Source organism: Lycium ferocissimum, chromosome 1, assembly GCF_029784015.1.
Source record: "Lycium ferocissimum isolate CSIRO_LF1 chromosome 1, AGI_CSIRO_Lferr_CH_V1, whole genome shotgun sequence".
In the NCBI taxonomy this organism is placed as follows: Eukaryota; Viridiplantae; Streptophyta; class Magnoliopsida; order Solanales; family Solanaceae; genus Lycium; species Lycium ferocissimum.
The window spans coordinates 763,894-780,195 of record NC_081342.1 but is presented as its reverse complement, the minus strand read 5'-3'; the positions used below and the strand labels follow the sequence as shown (position 1 = coordinate 780,195).

At 34.7% G+C, this 16,302-nt stretch overlaps 1 protein-coding gene across 1 annotated transcript; it reads right to left on the bottom strand.

The window, feature by feature from the left end:
* Positions 1-1,974: 1,974 nt before the first annotated feature.
* Positions 1,975-14,321, bottom strand: LOC132031967 (ATP-dependent DNA helicase 2 subunit KU70). Its single transcript, XM_059421969.1, has 19 exons — positions 14,123-14,321; positions 13,974-14,051; positions 12,428-12,544; positions 11,699-11,813; positions 11,434-11,539; positions 11,199-11,316; positions 10,925-11,008; positions 10,793-10,851; positions 8,954-9,087; positions 8,819-8,862; positions 8,623-8,699; positions 7,186-7,333; positions 6,635-6,696; positions 5,967-6,027; positions 5,012-5,104; positions 4,802-4,919; positions 2,915-3,017; positions 2,609-2,780; positions 1,975-2,300 (listed from the first exon to the last, which is right to left on the bottom strand). The coding sequence occupies exons 1-19, from the start codon at positions 14,192-14,194 to the stop codon at positions 2,187-2,189; spliced, it is 1,875 nt and encodes a 624-aa protein (XP_059277952.1). The 5' UTR covers positions 14,195-14,321; the 3' UTR covers positions 1,975-2,186.
* Between the last annotated feature and the right edge of the window lie 1,981 nt (positions 14,322-16,302).

The following is a 16,302-nucleotide window of genomic DNA, read 5'->3' as shown; positions in this document are numbered from 1 at the left end:
TCTTATGTCCAATAACAATATACCCAGTATAATTCCACCATGTGGAGTCTGGGGAGGGTAGAGTCAGGGGCGGATCTACGGTAGTGGGTGGGGGTTCCTGGGAACCCACACCTGCCACCAGGTATGGATCTTGTATTTATATGAAACACATTGAACGTATATCTATTTATAGCTGCCAATGCCAATCCACTACAGAAGATAGTAAAAGTGCTGTTCCATTTTAGTTAATGCGCAGTGGAGACGGGGGTGCCAAAGCTATTGCCATTTTTCTGTGCAACTATTACCAGGGGTCGATACCCTGTGCTCGCATTTTCCACAAAACACCACCCAAGCTGCGTACTTTGTTTCACTTTTTCTTTTAAAAGTCAAAACTGAAAAAAGTCCACAGCCAAATTTAAACTTGCTGTCCTTCATTCTCTCTCTCTCTCTCTCTCTTTTTTTTTTTTTTCCTATTGTAATACAACTTCTCAATTAATCTTTTTTTTAACCATTGTCTTGAAATTTACTATGTACAAAAAAAGTTAAGAATTCAATATGATTTCATCGTTAATCTTTTGCTAAATCACCGAAAGACTAACAGAAATTTTTGATAACTTATTGCCAATCCGTTGCTAAATAGGATTAATGGAATGAATTTGGATTTTAAATTAGATTTAATTTTCAAGTTTGATGTAATATATACATATGTATATATTACATATCTCCCTTTTTCGATTATTATTGTATATTAATTTGAGTTCATTCGAACAAAAAATTTTGTCCAAACTTTTGGCAAAAGGAATTAGAGTTTCCTTTAAACCTCAGTTGCTTAAACATTTTGCCCCTACCTATTTCGACGGTAGGTAGGTTGTTTCCAATAGATCTCCCGCTCAAAGAGAGATAAAAAAGCATTAGTAATAATACATTGTAATAATAAGCAGCAAGATAATAGGACCATTTTAGTTAATATATAAACAGGGGTTGCTATTGCCATTTTTCTTTCGCAACTATTACTACATGAATGGTTTATTTAGGTTAACTTCCAAAATCTGTTTATTTTAAAATGATTTATTTATAAATGGACGAGCAATAGTTTCTGCTTTCTCAATCTCAAAAAGTAATCTTTTAAGTATTTATCATATGGATCTTAATAAAGTTTTAATTTTTTTTAATTAAAATATAAAAAATAAATTTCACACTACATAAGATTTTACAAGTAGCGCATGCAGTCTCGTGTAAGGCAATGGCCACACTTTGTTTGCTCACGTAGTCCCCACCCATTGATACATCATATAATTATCTCGTCTAAAGATTGAAACGGCTAAAAGATGGATAACTTTGTTTATAAATTTCTCCCTTTAGCATAACTTAATTATTGATATTTTTGCATCACACCCTTAGTTTGTTATAACCAGAGGAATTAGTTTGTTATAACCAGAGGAATGTGATGGAATGGCAAATATTTTTGATCCTTTTAATCAAGTCTCTAGTTCAAGCATGAGCATGTGTATGGCTAACTTTTTGGAAGGAGTGTGTTCACCTGCTTAGAGTACACTCCTATACAAATCAAACCAATAAACTTCATAAATTAGATGCTAAACTAAAAACCAAAGTGAGTTTATTACTTAGAAAAACCCGAAAACGTTTTGACTTAGCTCGAGACATTTTGGCACTGAAAAAAGAAAGCTCCAAGCCCAAAAGGCAAAAGAAACCCTGCTCAACTTTTATCTCTTCATGTAAGCATAGTGCTTTGGAAGTAAGAGAATTTTTTGATGAACTCAAAGCTTTAAAACCTAAGATCAATTGTCTCGATGACATTGATACTATCCCTCTCCAAACGTTTAGATTTGCGCCCATTCATCAAGATCATAAATCTTAGTGAGACCAAGCACGTTGCCACCAGAAGCACAAACACGTACAGCCATATTTCTTCTAGAGCAACTAGAAAGAGGGGGTTTGCATGAAATACGGGGAAGGGAGTATTGGCAAAGTTGATCGAGTCAATTTAACCCCATTCGTACACCACTGACATCTTTGATCAAGTCACTACAATTTGTCATATACATGAAGCAACAACTAACAAGACCTCCTAATTTACATAATAATGCCAGACATAAAGGTCCCAAGTTGAGGGAAAGACCAACTACTGCAACAAAAAGAGAGTATAAACTTATGGCAGACAGCCAAAGATCTGAAATGTTTCCAACTCATTTACCCATGTGAGTTAAGATCCTACTAATCAAGGCTTCTTTCTTGCCAGTGACTGGAAGGTTATGTGCAGCTAGATAATACTTCAACTCTACAACTGTCAAGTCCTTTAACTGCAAGATCACAACAAAAAGAAGTGAAATACAAATATGTACTACTGAAAACTAATGGAATTCTATGTACATTCTGAAAAAGAGTCATTGTGTTGTAACAGCTTAGGCTGGAGTCCTTTTTTAGAGCCTGACCCACTAAAAGTTCCTCATTCACTTGAAGCATTAAACGTTCTTCTTTGCTCCGCTTAGTTTATCTAACCCAAACTATTCCCTCGTAAATTATAGATTGACAACATTTTGGATCTGTTATAAAGCCCAGAACTAAGGAAACAATCTATAGCATAACATCATAAGTTTGGAAATGTTACCTTCCCATTATCAGCAAGGTCAGACCAGTCATAGTTAGCATATTCTTTCATAGCATTTGCTTTTCGTTTCTTTGTGGGTTCAGCTTTTCCATCAATGTTTGAGTCCTCTTCCTCATAATTCTCGCCATATACAGAGAGCTTAAATTCTTCCAATGCTTTGACAATACCAGGCCTTGCACCCAAAGAATATATAAGCAAAGAAAATTTCAGAATAATAAATTTTCTGAACATAGAGGCAAGTTATAAACTAAAAGAGACCAAAACCACAGACTAAAGGGACCTAAGATGGTGGAAATCCATCACTACCTGGCCATTCCTTCTTCATCTGGAAGAGTCTCGTCTTTAATTTCAGGCATCTCGTCTTCATCAAGTGCAAGAGCTTGCAATACTGCATAATGTCTCTGCAATGCTGCAAAAAATGATCTTATAAGAATACCAAAGGAATTTCAATATGATCAAAATATAACCTACAATTCTATGGAGAGGTGATATATACATATATGTGGGAAGGGGCACTCCACTTCATACAGTTCTGCAGAAATTACGAGTGTGTGTTAATTGGAGAGGGTCTCCAATGAATTAGGAATACTACTTCAAACTTGTGTTCTTTCACACTGATTTATAAAGAACACATAATACAAAATATCCTTCATGGTTTACTTTGCAGTATTCTCTAACATCAGCCAGATATGTCAGCTTTCTCTAATAAGCAAGACGACCATGAATCTTGATCATGAATGACTTACAAATAGTACATTAATGGAAAGGTCATACTGTTGAACCTAGGCAAGTAGAATGACTTTTTGCAATCACTTCTTTATACATTTTTGTCCAAAACATATTTCATCTTTTTTTAATATTCTGCAGATATGCAGATACATCATTAATGAGGACGAAAGATTAGTGTTTCGAAAAGCGAAAAGCGCAAAAAAGCAACAAGGTCCTTGAGGCTTGAAGTGAAAAGCAAGAAGTGAAGTGCAGACTTATTTGGAGCAAAGCGAGCAATTACAAAATTTTAAAACACACACATATATGAACTTAGTACTATAATAATCAAATTGCAATTAAAATAGGGGAAATTTCAGTTATAAACAATTTATGGGTCAAAATTACATATTCATAGCCCATATTTTAAATTACAAACCTACAGCCCAACATTTCATGGCACTACTCGAATATTCACCTTTATACAACAGTACTACCTAAGTACTGGTCTATAATACAAAGTTGTTACCTGTTCAAAAAAAAACAAAAAAACAAAAAAAAAACTTTATACACCTATTGTAGACAATGTATACACCTTGTATAAAAGTTTATAATAATGTATAAGACTAGTATACAATATTATACAACAATATATAACTTTATACATCTACTGTAGACAATGTATAAACCCTGTATAAAGGTGTATAATAATATATATGACTAGTAAAAAACTGAAGAGGAAAAAAATGGCTATGGCGGGTAATTTAAAAAAGATGAGCTAAAACGGGTAAATATTTTGCCATAATTGGCATGCAGTGTAAAATTCCCATTAAAATAACTAATCTCAACAAACAATATACAATAACAACAATATTAATCCAACTTTTTTTGAAAAGAAGACAACATTAATCCAACTAATCAGAGTTTAAAATCAAAGAATTGACCAGTTTCCAATTGGGTTACTCTGTCAGTCATCGTTTGAAGCACACATTTCTTTTAAGGGCATGGCTACACGCGTTCACGTAAGCAATAAGCCCTCACTTTGCATTGTTCTATCGCTTTAAGCGACAAAGAGATAGCTTTTGATAACTTTGTAACAGATATTAAACACCCATCTTAACAAGACTTGTGTTAAAAGAAGTTTTTTTAAGTTGCTAAGCAGAATCAGCAATTTACACCACCTCAAAATGTTTAACAAATTACATCAGGAACTTCACTTCTTTTGGATGTCAGCCCTATAATATTGAGCTTACTAATTTCCATTTAATCAACGAATAGATGGATCAGATAATCTGGCCCAACTTATACATCAAGCTCCAGAAAGGCTTCCACCATGTAAAAAGGCTTCCACCATGTAAAAGTTATTAGCCCGCTCTTCTAATTCTAATAAAACCAGAGAGCCTTGTAAAATCTTCAATTTGGAACAGAAACTGCACTTATAGTTCAGCATAAAACTTTGATCTCCTGTCCCAAGTTATGAGATCTTACCAGGATTAGCAAATTGGCACACAGAAAAATCTTTGAGGTCAATACGTTTCACTAAAGCGGAGGCCTTCTTTATCTGGTCGTCGGTTGCATGAGGCACGGAATTTGGATCAGTATGAAGCTGCAAGTACAATCACATTCGTTAGATTTAGACTTCATTATTTTTCAAAGTAGAAAAAGAAACCAATTATGACCAAGTCATAATCTGCCTGCCTCTTCAACATGTCTGATATCATCAGAATATGGAAGATAAATGAGATGCATCCCTGGTGGCTCGACTTGACCGCTAGGAGTCATTATTTCATCCTGCATTTATCAAAGACCATGAAAATGTATGACCAAACAAGTAGAAGTTTTTGCGGTATGACCAAACAAGTAGAAGTTTTTGCCACTATTCACAGACAAAAGAATACACCAAAAAAAGGCTACTTCTCCACATAATTTCCACTGAGAAGTTCGAATGCACTCTAAGTTTTACAAGGTATGCTGGACTTGCATCTTATATTACTAAAAATAGAAAAGAATAGTAACGTCATAGTTCATAAGTTAGCAGGACGGGGAAAACCTCATTTAAAGTAGGAATTTTTTAATCAAAAAGAGTGGTGGTATCGCCAAAACCATCCCCCCAAAATCTTGTAAAAACGATTACGAAAGAGGTGAGAATACTGAACTCTGAAAAGAAAAAGGAAATACTTTCGCCTAGCATGAGGCAAGTAGGCATAAGCTATTTAAGTCCCTATCAAAATTGTAGAGGCTCCAATACCTTTTGAAAGAAAAAAATAAAAGAAGAGAAGAAACTCCTATGAAAATTGGAGAAACACACAAGAAAGCTAAGTGTTAAGCTACACGAAGTAAGGGAAGTTTTTTAAATTCTTGGAATTCTGAAATTGCAATTAAATAAGGATTAAGAATGTTTGACTTAATATTCTTAACGGCTCTCTTGAATTCACGAACAATAAAGTTAATAAGAATATTCTTAGTGATTGTATTGAATTTTATACTTGGATTAAAGTGTCAATATCACACTTCATGTCCTTCAGTGCATGTCAGAGGCGATCGCTGATGCCAGTAATCACGGGTGCATAAATAGGCAGATTTAGTCTGCATAAATAGGCAGATTTAGTCTGCATATAATCCCAAAGGATTTGGATGGGAAAGCATATCTTACTTGTGCAACAAGAGCAACCAATTGAGGATGACTTGAATTCCCGAAGAAAGCAACTGCAAAGCTGCGATGATGGTTAAAAATCAGACACAAAACAGCAACACACTCAGCAAGCACCGCAACAAAAAGATCATGAATTTATTTCTACAGTAGGTCAAAATAAAACAATTGCAAGCAGGTCAAACTAATCCTAAGGCGAAACGGCAAGCAGGTCAAACTAATCCTAAGGCGAAATGGCAAGCAGAAAAATGCCCAAAAGTCAGCAGCATGTGTTGAGATCAAAGCAAAATAGCACTATTGCAGCTTGTTTATGCACGACTTCAAACAAGATTCAGCACAGTGGCATGCTGATAGAGTTGCTCAAACTACATAAGATAGGGTGAAATGAGAAAGGAAGGAAGATAACAAAACAGTCGCCTGAATTTACTTTAAACAAAAGGCTGGCTAGGGACATTTTCAGATTTAAATTGACAGTTTAAACAGTGGCCAAAATGAAAATGAAAACCCAGTTGAATGTAGAACGGATGGACTTTTACCTAAGAAAGAGAGCATCCAACCACTTCTTAATGTAGATAACAGGTCAAAATATGTATACCTGGCACTTATCACTCCCTACTATTTATTTAACCCTATTTGCTAATTAAATTAACAAAATTTTCAGACATACTAACCGCTTAAGCCCCAACATTGATCTGTGGAGAGCAACGAAAAGACAAGTGCTTCCGATCACTTCCTGCAGGGACCAAGGAGAAGCAATAGAATTGATCATCATGGAAATGACATATTTTGAGAGATGGTGAAAGTACTCCCGCTGGATGGGTTCAAAGAGGTAAAATTGTATGGTAAAAACTAAAAACCCATTGGTACAGCACAGAACAAGTTGTTAAAGCTAAATTTAATTAACAGTGCCATATGGACATAAAGGTAGATAAAGAAATGTAAACATAAAGCCCAAAATCAAGTTGACTCATCAGACTCATTTCTAGATGTAGTTTTAAAAGGTGAAATGATCCAGTCCAATATCCCATCTGACAGCAAGATAATCTGGCATAAGTGCTGTACTTCTTAAAGAATGCTTATAAAAAATCCCGCTAATAGCGGTTAGACTAATATTAACCAGCATAGATAATCGAGATTGAAGACGCATGATGACTGCAAATAACCTATGACCATATACCAAATCAAAAGAAGAAAAATGCATGTGTATTATTGAAAAAACCACCTCATCACTAGGAAAGACAAAAGTTGATGGCTTTAGGTTATGATAATCCTCTAAGCAGCTCAATGGCTTGAAGCCCAGAAGACGAAGATGTCCAGTGGAAACTCTTTTGACTTCTGAAAGCTCATCCACAGAAAACATGACATTCTCACTGAAACAAAAAGCCATAAGACATCAGTGAATGACTGAAGAAGTCTACCAGAGTTAAGTTGGGCTGGTCATTTGGTTATAAAGTGAAGCAAAAAGTAGCAAATCAAGGAACCAAATTTGAAATTTTTCCAGGATTCCTAAGTTTACTATGCCATCCTTTTAATACTTTAAATGGTGAGGATTTAACACCCTGTTTCCAAGTCCCAAGTCCCAATGTATCCACATTCTCTAAATTAATCAGAAAATTTTGGAAGAAATGCAACAAAAAAGCATTGTTAGGAGCTGAAAACTTGTATAATTTGTGGAGAAGCTGGTAATATTTGGCTTCTCTTTCGATAATCTGCAAATAGATTGTGCTACCTTGAAATTTTGTCTTGACTAAGTTCTGGTAGTATGAGCTATCTCTAGTAGTTAAATTTTTAAGTCTACTCGTTGAAAATGAAAAGGTATACTGCAATTGATTGTTGACAAGATACGAGAACTATCTCTATATAGGAGGTTGAGCAACATGAAATAGGGAAAGACTCCTACAATTTTTGGATTCTGAACTATTATGACACATTTTTTTATGATGGTGGTGTGTGGGCCAGCTTGCGGTGCACCTCGACTAATTCCATCGGATATTTACTACCTCCCAGGCTCCCACCAGCAGAGGTATTGGGTAACTTTGCTCCCCAAGGCTTGGACAAATGGTAACATATCACCTAGTGTTCATGGTTCTCGTCAACTTCATTAAGAATAACATAATATTCTTCAGTGTTTTATAAGACAAAGTGAAAAAGTCAACAAAGTCCATGGAGCATTGAGAAAAAAAGAGAGGAGAGAGCTTACACTTCTTCAAAGTGATGTGCACAAATTTCAAAAATAAAAGGTTTAACTAACATGTATGAATTCAGTACTTGTAACATCAAATTGCAACTAAAATGACTAATTTCAGCATCCAATATCCAATAATGACAATTCAATTGAACCACTCAAAATGATCATCATTGAAATATAAAATGCACAGGCCATATTATGTTAACTCCAGTGTAAATTGATTTTAAATTCCCAATTTATCAACCATTAGAAAATACTAATTTGCAGTATTCAATTTCATTATATTGTTTAATATTTATACCAAACAGATTTGGCAGAAACCTGTAAAATGTCCCCCACCCCCACACACATTTATCTAAAATAAGGAGAATAGAAGAAAGAAGCAAAAGAGAAGCCTAGACTCAGAGTAGCAGAAGAGGATGACTGGCATACTAGAGGAAGGAGTCGTTGTTTTAAGAAACAGATACCGACTTTTTGTAAGACTGAAAGCGTTTTGAAGGCTCCTGAATTATAGCCGCAGTATCAGCACATATGAAGGATCTCTCAGTCTGTAAACAAGGAAGAACACAGTAGAGGTTGATCAGAAACTGCCAGAGGTATTTAAAAAATAAATAAAAAAAGCCACACAAGGGTAAAAACAAAGCATGACAATGAAGCTAATAAGTACCTTCAAAGGTAGATTAGTCGTTGACTCAAGCCAAGTAATTGTCCCTGCAGAAAAATAAAAAGGGGTATGACGTTTACTTTATAGTCAGCTCACAGTAATCATTACATAATAAAAGATAGGACACCACCGCCAGACCGGGATTAGTTGGACGGATCAAAGCATAGGTGTTAAGTTCAATAGATAATCCATTAAAAATCACAAATCTAAGCCTTCGAACTCTGCGCTTCTTAAACATGCGCTTTCTTAGCTGGTCTTTCAGATCTTCAAACCTGATATCAAACATAGGGAAGGAACACATGAATACAGGGGCCAAAACATTATCAGTAAATTTAGGCTCTAAAAGAATAAGAAATCTAATAGGCTCAAAGTGCATTCAACACCTTAAGACCTTGCAAACTGGCATTTATTATTTAGTCATCTTGATCATAAGGAATAAAACCACAAATTTTGGAAATGCTGGAAGTTTTAAAAATGCGTACTCCAGTAACATAGGCACAAGACACACCATCAATCAGATTCCAATAAATAAAAGAATGTACAAGTCTGAGCTGTTTAACAGCGTAAGAAGCACAGACACCAGATCTTGAGTGTCTATACAAGTTGCATTCAACCCCGTTACCGATCTGGTCATCTCACCTTCATGTTATTTGGTTTTCTACATTCGAGTGTTCATGTCATCAATCAAGAAAACAAATAAATTAAAACTAACACGTACATTGATAAACATTCATATCACGCTTTTTGGACCCTCATTTCTCTCTAAAGACGAAAAATGGATGTTATTTGCCTTCCTTTTCCATCTTTATTCTATCTTTAGTATTATGCTGCCTTTAAAAAAATTATGGTTTTCTTACTTGTGCTATACAGAAGTTGATGCAATCTTATGTGCTTTGCATGTTCAGTCCCACTTATTGTCATGTTCATGTCTGCTCAATATTACTCAATGGAACAACCACATGGTATTGGTAAGTGGTAACTATACTTTCATAGTTTCATTTACCAGACTTATAATGTCCGTACCTAATTATATTGGACGAGATGTCTCTCTTATATATCTATGCCAGTCCCTCACAAATTATTTTTCTTAAATAATAGCTTTCGATCAGAATTAAAACCTTTCTGTATATGTAATTGGTGATACAACAAATTCAAAGAGTTTCTACTTTCTAGAAACTTCAATAGTATTATATGACTATATTGTGTTACTTACCCGGGAAAAAGATGATTATATTATGTCAAACTACATGGTGGAAGAAAAACATGCATGCTCCACACACTATGCATAGATGCCTAGAGATAAGGACAAATGCATCTTACGAAACAGATAGAGAACTCTGAGTCTTAATAAACAAGAATCTGAATTTCAATCAGTACTACACTCCGTGCAACTTTCAAGAAATGGAGACCGTAGGTGCAACCGTTCATGCTTCCAGCATGAAACTTCCTAAGACTACTATAAGAAGCTGTAGGAATGAAAACTTAGGTGATATGTTCTTCATGAACATCAGATCAACAGCAACTGCGCATTAGATAAACAACATCTACGCCGTAGTCCCAAACAAGTTGGGTTCGACTACATGAATCCTCACTTCTTTATTTAAGCTCATTTCACGTTATCATCATACTAAATCCTCATGAACATTAGAATATTAGATCACTTAGAGAAATATCTTCATAACAAATGACTACCTCACCTCAATCACTGAAAGAAAGCACAACTATATGAAAAAAGTTCTTCTATCTTTGGACTCCTCTAATGAATATTATTAACCATACTACAGTAAGTTGTGTTAATATTGTGTTAATAAATATCAAGTCCTCAGAAAGTAGTTTTACCTTTTACATGGAGATTCATCATTTGACTAGTGCGAACATATGAGATAGTCATACATATACTAAGCATATTAACAAACTTGAATAGCACACAACATCCATGGGTAATTCTCAACAGCTAAAACTTTTTGTAAAGTATACCTCTCTCCTACAAGAGCCTTGAACTGAGCAAGGTCATCACCCTCCAAACCAAGTAAATCCTGAAGCCAAAGATCTTGAATTAGATAACAACGACAAGCAACAAAGGATCTCAAAAATAGATAATGGTCATACAGCATAGAAAAGGGAAACATTGAACTCATCATCTGATCCGCTTAGTGGAAGAAGCTCGATTGCAATACCAAGATCTTGAGCATCCTGCAACCATTAGCAATATGATTAGAATAGTAGTGCAATAATCATTCAAGAATATGACAAGCAAAGTTACTAAACAATCTCAATTTCTATTCACTCACAGTTATCTTTCCTTAAATTAACATTTTCCTTTTGGACTTGTTTTCAACTGACTAGAATATTGATATATCAGTATGGGGCATAGATACTATACTTTGGCACGCTGCAGCGTTGTCCTCATCATATCCACTTTTATAACACCTTTGAGATTCCCAAAAGGATCATCTTCATTTGTAAGCAAGAGAATGCGTTTATCAGCAGTTTTTGCAGATCTGAAAATGGTTTTAGACACTAGTAAATAAAGGGGCGCACATCATTTCAGGAAAAATAAAAAAGGAAATGAAAAGGAAAACGCTAGTAAACTGGGGAGAATATTGAGAAAATCTTACCCTTTACGGAGAAGGGCTTGGGCAACCCAAAGAGCATTGTAAAGAGAATTCTCACGAGAGCCGGGCACAATTCCATACTTACTTCCTATTTCTTTATCAAATCTTTCTGTAAACATATAAAACAGGTGATTTCAGCATAAGTCTAGAAAACCAAAACTAAGCAATTTGAGGACCAATCTAGAATCTAATCTAAACAGAGATAGGTGCATAACTACGCACCCACCAAAAACTTGTACATAAATTAGAGACCAATATGATGATATACCTTCTATTCGATCAAATTCTTTAATTAGCCTAGCTGTTGGTCTGTCCAGATCCTCTCGTTCTGGAACATTAAATACATAAACGCCACTTAGGTCCTGCAAGTTCTTTTTTTCCCGCTGAAATCACACAACATGAAGAACATAAGAAAAAGCATCACTAAAAAACGAATTTCCAAATGTGGTTTTTTCCTTACAAAAATTAAACACAATTTGGAAATACTAATAAGAAACAAAAACTGGAAACAGGTGTTAAATAGGGAGAAAAAAGCAAAAAACTAATTTGCCTTGATAGAAGAGTGGTTGTTCACCCACCTTGTCTGCTGCACAACATTAGAACTAGAACACATACATCTCGCCTAACCGAAATAACATTTGATCAAACTTATATGGTACAAGGAAGACTGGATCCCACAAGTAAATGAAAATCTAATCCACATTTTTAGAAAAAAGGAAATATAAATCCAGACAGAAATCTCTAGTTACAACCAAGGTGGCAAAAAAGCTCCAGCAAAGGTTAGTTGAGGATTCAGCATTTTTCTTTCTTCTTTCTTTTTGGGGTGGGGGAGGGGGTGATAAGTTGGATCCTGCCAATATTAGCTAGCACAAGATTTTAGCATAACTAATATAAACTTTGAAATCATTGTAGATAGAAAAAAGCAGCGATTAAGAATAGAAGCTGCCAAAGGCACAGCTTCAGATGTACAGTTGATATAGAACAAGGACTGGCTTACAGTGTTAAAGAAGCATATAGCAACTTCATCATAAGACCTATTAATAATCTGAGTTCTGATTGATTGTGCTATGGAATTGATGGCAACTTGAAAATGAGTTGCAGTCTTTTCATCATCCTGCAGAAATTAAAAAATTAGTGGGGTTCCACATTTTAGAATCAAAAGGTGAAAAATGCTAAAGAAAATTGAGAAGATGCTTTTAAGAAAAATACTGCTCATTATTTTATTTTATTTTTTGACAATAAAAAAAAAGTACTGGTTATTATTACAATACAAATGCATGCCCAAACTCAATCAAAATAAGAAATTACAAGAAAACGAAAAGAATGAGAGCTCCAATCTCAAGGAGGTGTCCCCCTTTCAAAAAACCGTCCTAAACTAAGCAAAATCTGCTTCCTGGGATCCCCTTAATTTTTTGTTTTTGTAAATAAAACAAAGAAGTTGCCAAATATTGGTTTTCAACCAGCTATTAGCCCGATTAAAAGCCTTTCATTTCTTCAGACTCCAGCCACAAGTTCTAAACACACCAACAAGACAGCAGAAATGTCACAAAAACCATATTGACAATTGTGCTTGGCAAGTAGCGCCTTTCAATCGGATTATAAATTACTTTCTAAAAGACCTTTACAGTAAATATTCCATCTTTATCATATTAACATATCATCAAGTCTCTCCACTTTAAAAGGCACATTTCTAATTAACGAAGTATTAGAACTCCAAACTCAAGGAGCTACATCTTTTCAGAAAAAAACAAGTCCGTGTTAGCAATTGTGCTTTGCAAGGACCTCCATTCAGTCAGATTATAAACTAACTTCTAACAGAAATTTCAGTGAAATAGCCAACTTTATCAGCTTAAAGTGAAGTGGAGTAACGGGAAATGTCCAAATCAAGCAAAAAACAAATATATATTTGAACCCACTATTCCTCCAAAATTAGATTTTGAACCATATTGACAACTGTGCTTTGCAGGAAACTCCACTCAATCGGATTATAAATTAATTTCTAAAGTAAACTACAGTAAAATAACCAAATTTATCAGCTTAAAGTGAAGTGAAGTAACGGAAAATATCCAAATCAGGCAAAAAACAAATATAGATCTGAACCTACTATTCCTCCAAATATTGATTTTGAACCATATTGACAATTGTGCTTTACAATAAACTCCCTTCATCCGGATTATAAATTAATTTCTAAAGGAAATTTACAGTAAGGGTGTCTTCCATATGGAGGAAAACATTTCCCAACCAATTTTCTTGGTCAAAATTTTTGAAAAACATTTTCTTTAGAAAAATAAGTTCCTTAAACGACACAAGTGGCATTCCACATTGATTGTCTCCTCAACACCCACCCACCTCACTCCCGCCCCCCATAGTTGGCTTTTATAATAATATTTTTTGCTTACGTACTGAACACAAGAAAATAAGTAAGAAACACAGTTATTTTCCTTCACACCCTAAAATAGCCAACTTTATCAGCTAAAAGTGAAGTAGAGCAACAAAAAATCAAGTTAAAAAAGGAGAAAAAGCAGGTGGTAAAAAGGACAAACCGTAGGGCAAGTAGTGGAAAACATTTTAGGTGAAGCATCAACAACATACACCAATAATTCCTTAGTAGCATCTCTTTCCTGCACATTAATAGTTTAATTCTCAATCTTAACTCAAAATGAAGGGAAAAAAAAAAAAACGATAAAGGGACCTTGAAGAAATCAGTTTCAGGGTCGTCATCATCATCACGAAAAACTTCATCTGGGTCCAACTCCATTGCCATATATCCAATTAATGGAACAATAAAGTTAAAGGGCTTATTTAGGTTTTAGAGGGGTTTTTGAAATGTCAGTTTAAGCTTGTTCAACAAGGAGACCAGTTTTCGTCCTCCCGCCACGCTGCTTTTTCAATTGGCTACTACTGCGTTTTTGAAATGTCAGTTTAAAAAAGAATAATTTTTTTTAAAATTTTTAGTGTTAAATAAGCCTATAAATTATTACATAAAGCTAATTTATTTTTAAATATAGAAAGAGTTTTTACACGAATTAATGAACTTTGAAAAATAATTCATACCCTAGTTATCTTTTATTATTGTTATCTTCATTATAACTATTGACGTGGGGAGTAACTAATGTGTTTATTTTTATTTTTTGATTTTGAAAAGCGGTCGATGAGGCCACGGCTAATGGAGTGGTATAATTGACCCCATAGTATACCGCGAGATTTATATAAACTATTTTTCAAATAATTTTGACCCTTTTCGTTCTTTTTTTTACACGAATTAATAAGAAAATAAGTTCACGTGAATTGAAACGGAGGGAGTAATTGTGTTTATTTTTATTTTGATTTTCCCGGTGGCTACTGCGAGGTTATAATGTTGTATGTACTATGTGTTTGCACGTTTGTAGGAGTATCATTTACCGCCAAACAAAAGTGTGTAAAAGTTAAAATGGTAAAAGTAGCTCCATCCTTGATAAGATATTTAGGTGCCGTTTGACCATAAATATCAAAAAAAAAAAAAAATTACTTTTTTTTTGGAATTTTGGAGTTGGAGTTGGAGTTTTGTTTGGCCATAGTTTTTAAAATTGTAATTTTTAGTGAAATGTAGTTATAGAAAATTGAAAAACAAGTTTTTTGAGTTTTTGGTATTTCGAAATACAACTTCAAGTTGTATTCGGAATTTTCATGGCCAAAAGCTGATTCCGGAAAAAAGCAAATAATTTTTATGGCCAAACGGCACCTTAGGTTAGACTTTTGAAATGGGGAAGTGCACAAATAGTGGTTTTTAGGACCGCTATTTTCGAGAATAATTTGTATTTTCTTAAGGGGTATACAAATGATTAAGTGGACATCCTTTTTGATCCGGAGGGAGTAACGTAGCTACCTCATAATCAAATTTTAGATCTTTGGGTATGAATTCTGAACTGCCAAAGCCTTTGAATGCAATTCAAATTCATTAACGAAGGGCTGAAGTTATAATTTTGGCAGTTCTTTTGAGTATGGAGTAAGCCTCTTTCAACTCAAAAAACTGCAGACTTTATGCTCTGAAGAAGAAGCAGCAGCAACAGAGTGATATGATATTTGCCAAAACTAACTAATGTGTAAATAGTTGTTAAGACTTAGATATGTTTTAAATAGAGCTGCTAAAAACAGCTATTTGGTGTCATTTCTACCCTTAATATGAAGTTCTCTTTGATAGAAAATGTTAAAAACTTCATACTGCTAAGTTTTCTACTGTGCGATTAATCGGGTCAATATGTTCCCCACAACGAATGATAAACCAAAAAAACACTGTAATCGATTTAAGGGAGAGGGAAAAAGAGATTGTTTTACTTCCTTCTTTACCATGTAAAATGGACACCAAATATCAACGTTGTTGAAAATTGATGTTAGAAGATCACTAAGTTGAGAACAAATGATATTTTTACTATTCGAACTGGACAAGTGAATCACTAGGAAGGCTTATGCGAAGACATATCACTTGTCACTTCATAGTTTAGCACTTCAGACATGGTCAGCAAACTGCAATACAGAATAGATATAGTTTCCTTAGTGACCACTCAAGTGGGTCAAGGATCTATCGAAAACAACCTCTCTACCCCATAAAGGAACAACCTCTCTTACCTCACAGAGGTTGAAGTAAAGTCTGCGTACATCCTACCCTCCTCAAACCCTATTTGTGGGATGACACTGGATTGTTGTTGTACTACCACTCAAGTGGCTTTTTACAGTATTTGAATACTTTACGGGACGTCCCCCATCTAATCCCTCTCCGCCAGCTTCTATAACTGGTGGCAAAATCGTCACTAGAAACATTAGATATCAAACTGTGAAGACAAGAACATGGATAAAATACATGGTTCAAAGTATCTAACCTGCCTAAAAACAATA

What these genes read in the sequence shown, in the direction of transcription:
- LOC132031967 (XM_059421969.1), bottom strand. Translation starts at nt 14,194, where the DNA reads ATGGCAATGGAGTTGGACCCAGATGAAGTTTTTCGTGATGATGATGAC. An exon ending in CAAGCCCTTCTCCGTAAAGG is followed by an intron (nt 11,317 to 11,433) that starts GTAAGATTTTCT and finishes AACCATTTTCAG; the next exon opens with ATCTGCAAAAACTGCTGATA. An exon ending in CGCTTTCAGTCTTACAAAAA is followed by an intron (nt 7,334 to 8,622) that starts GTCGGTATCTGT and finishes TTTTTGTTTCAG; the next exon opens with TGAGAATGTCATGTTTTCTG.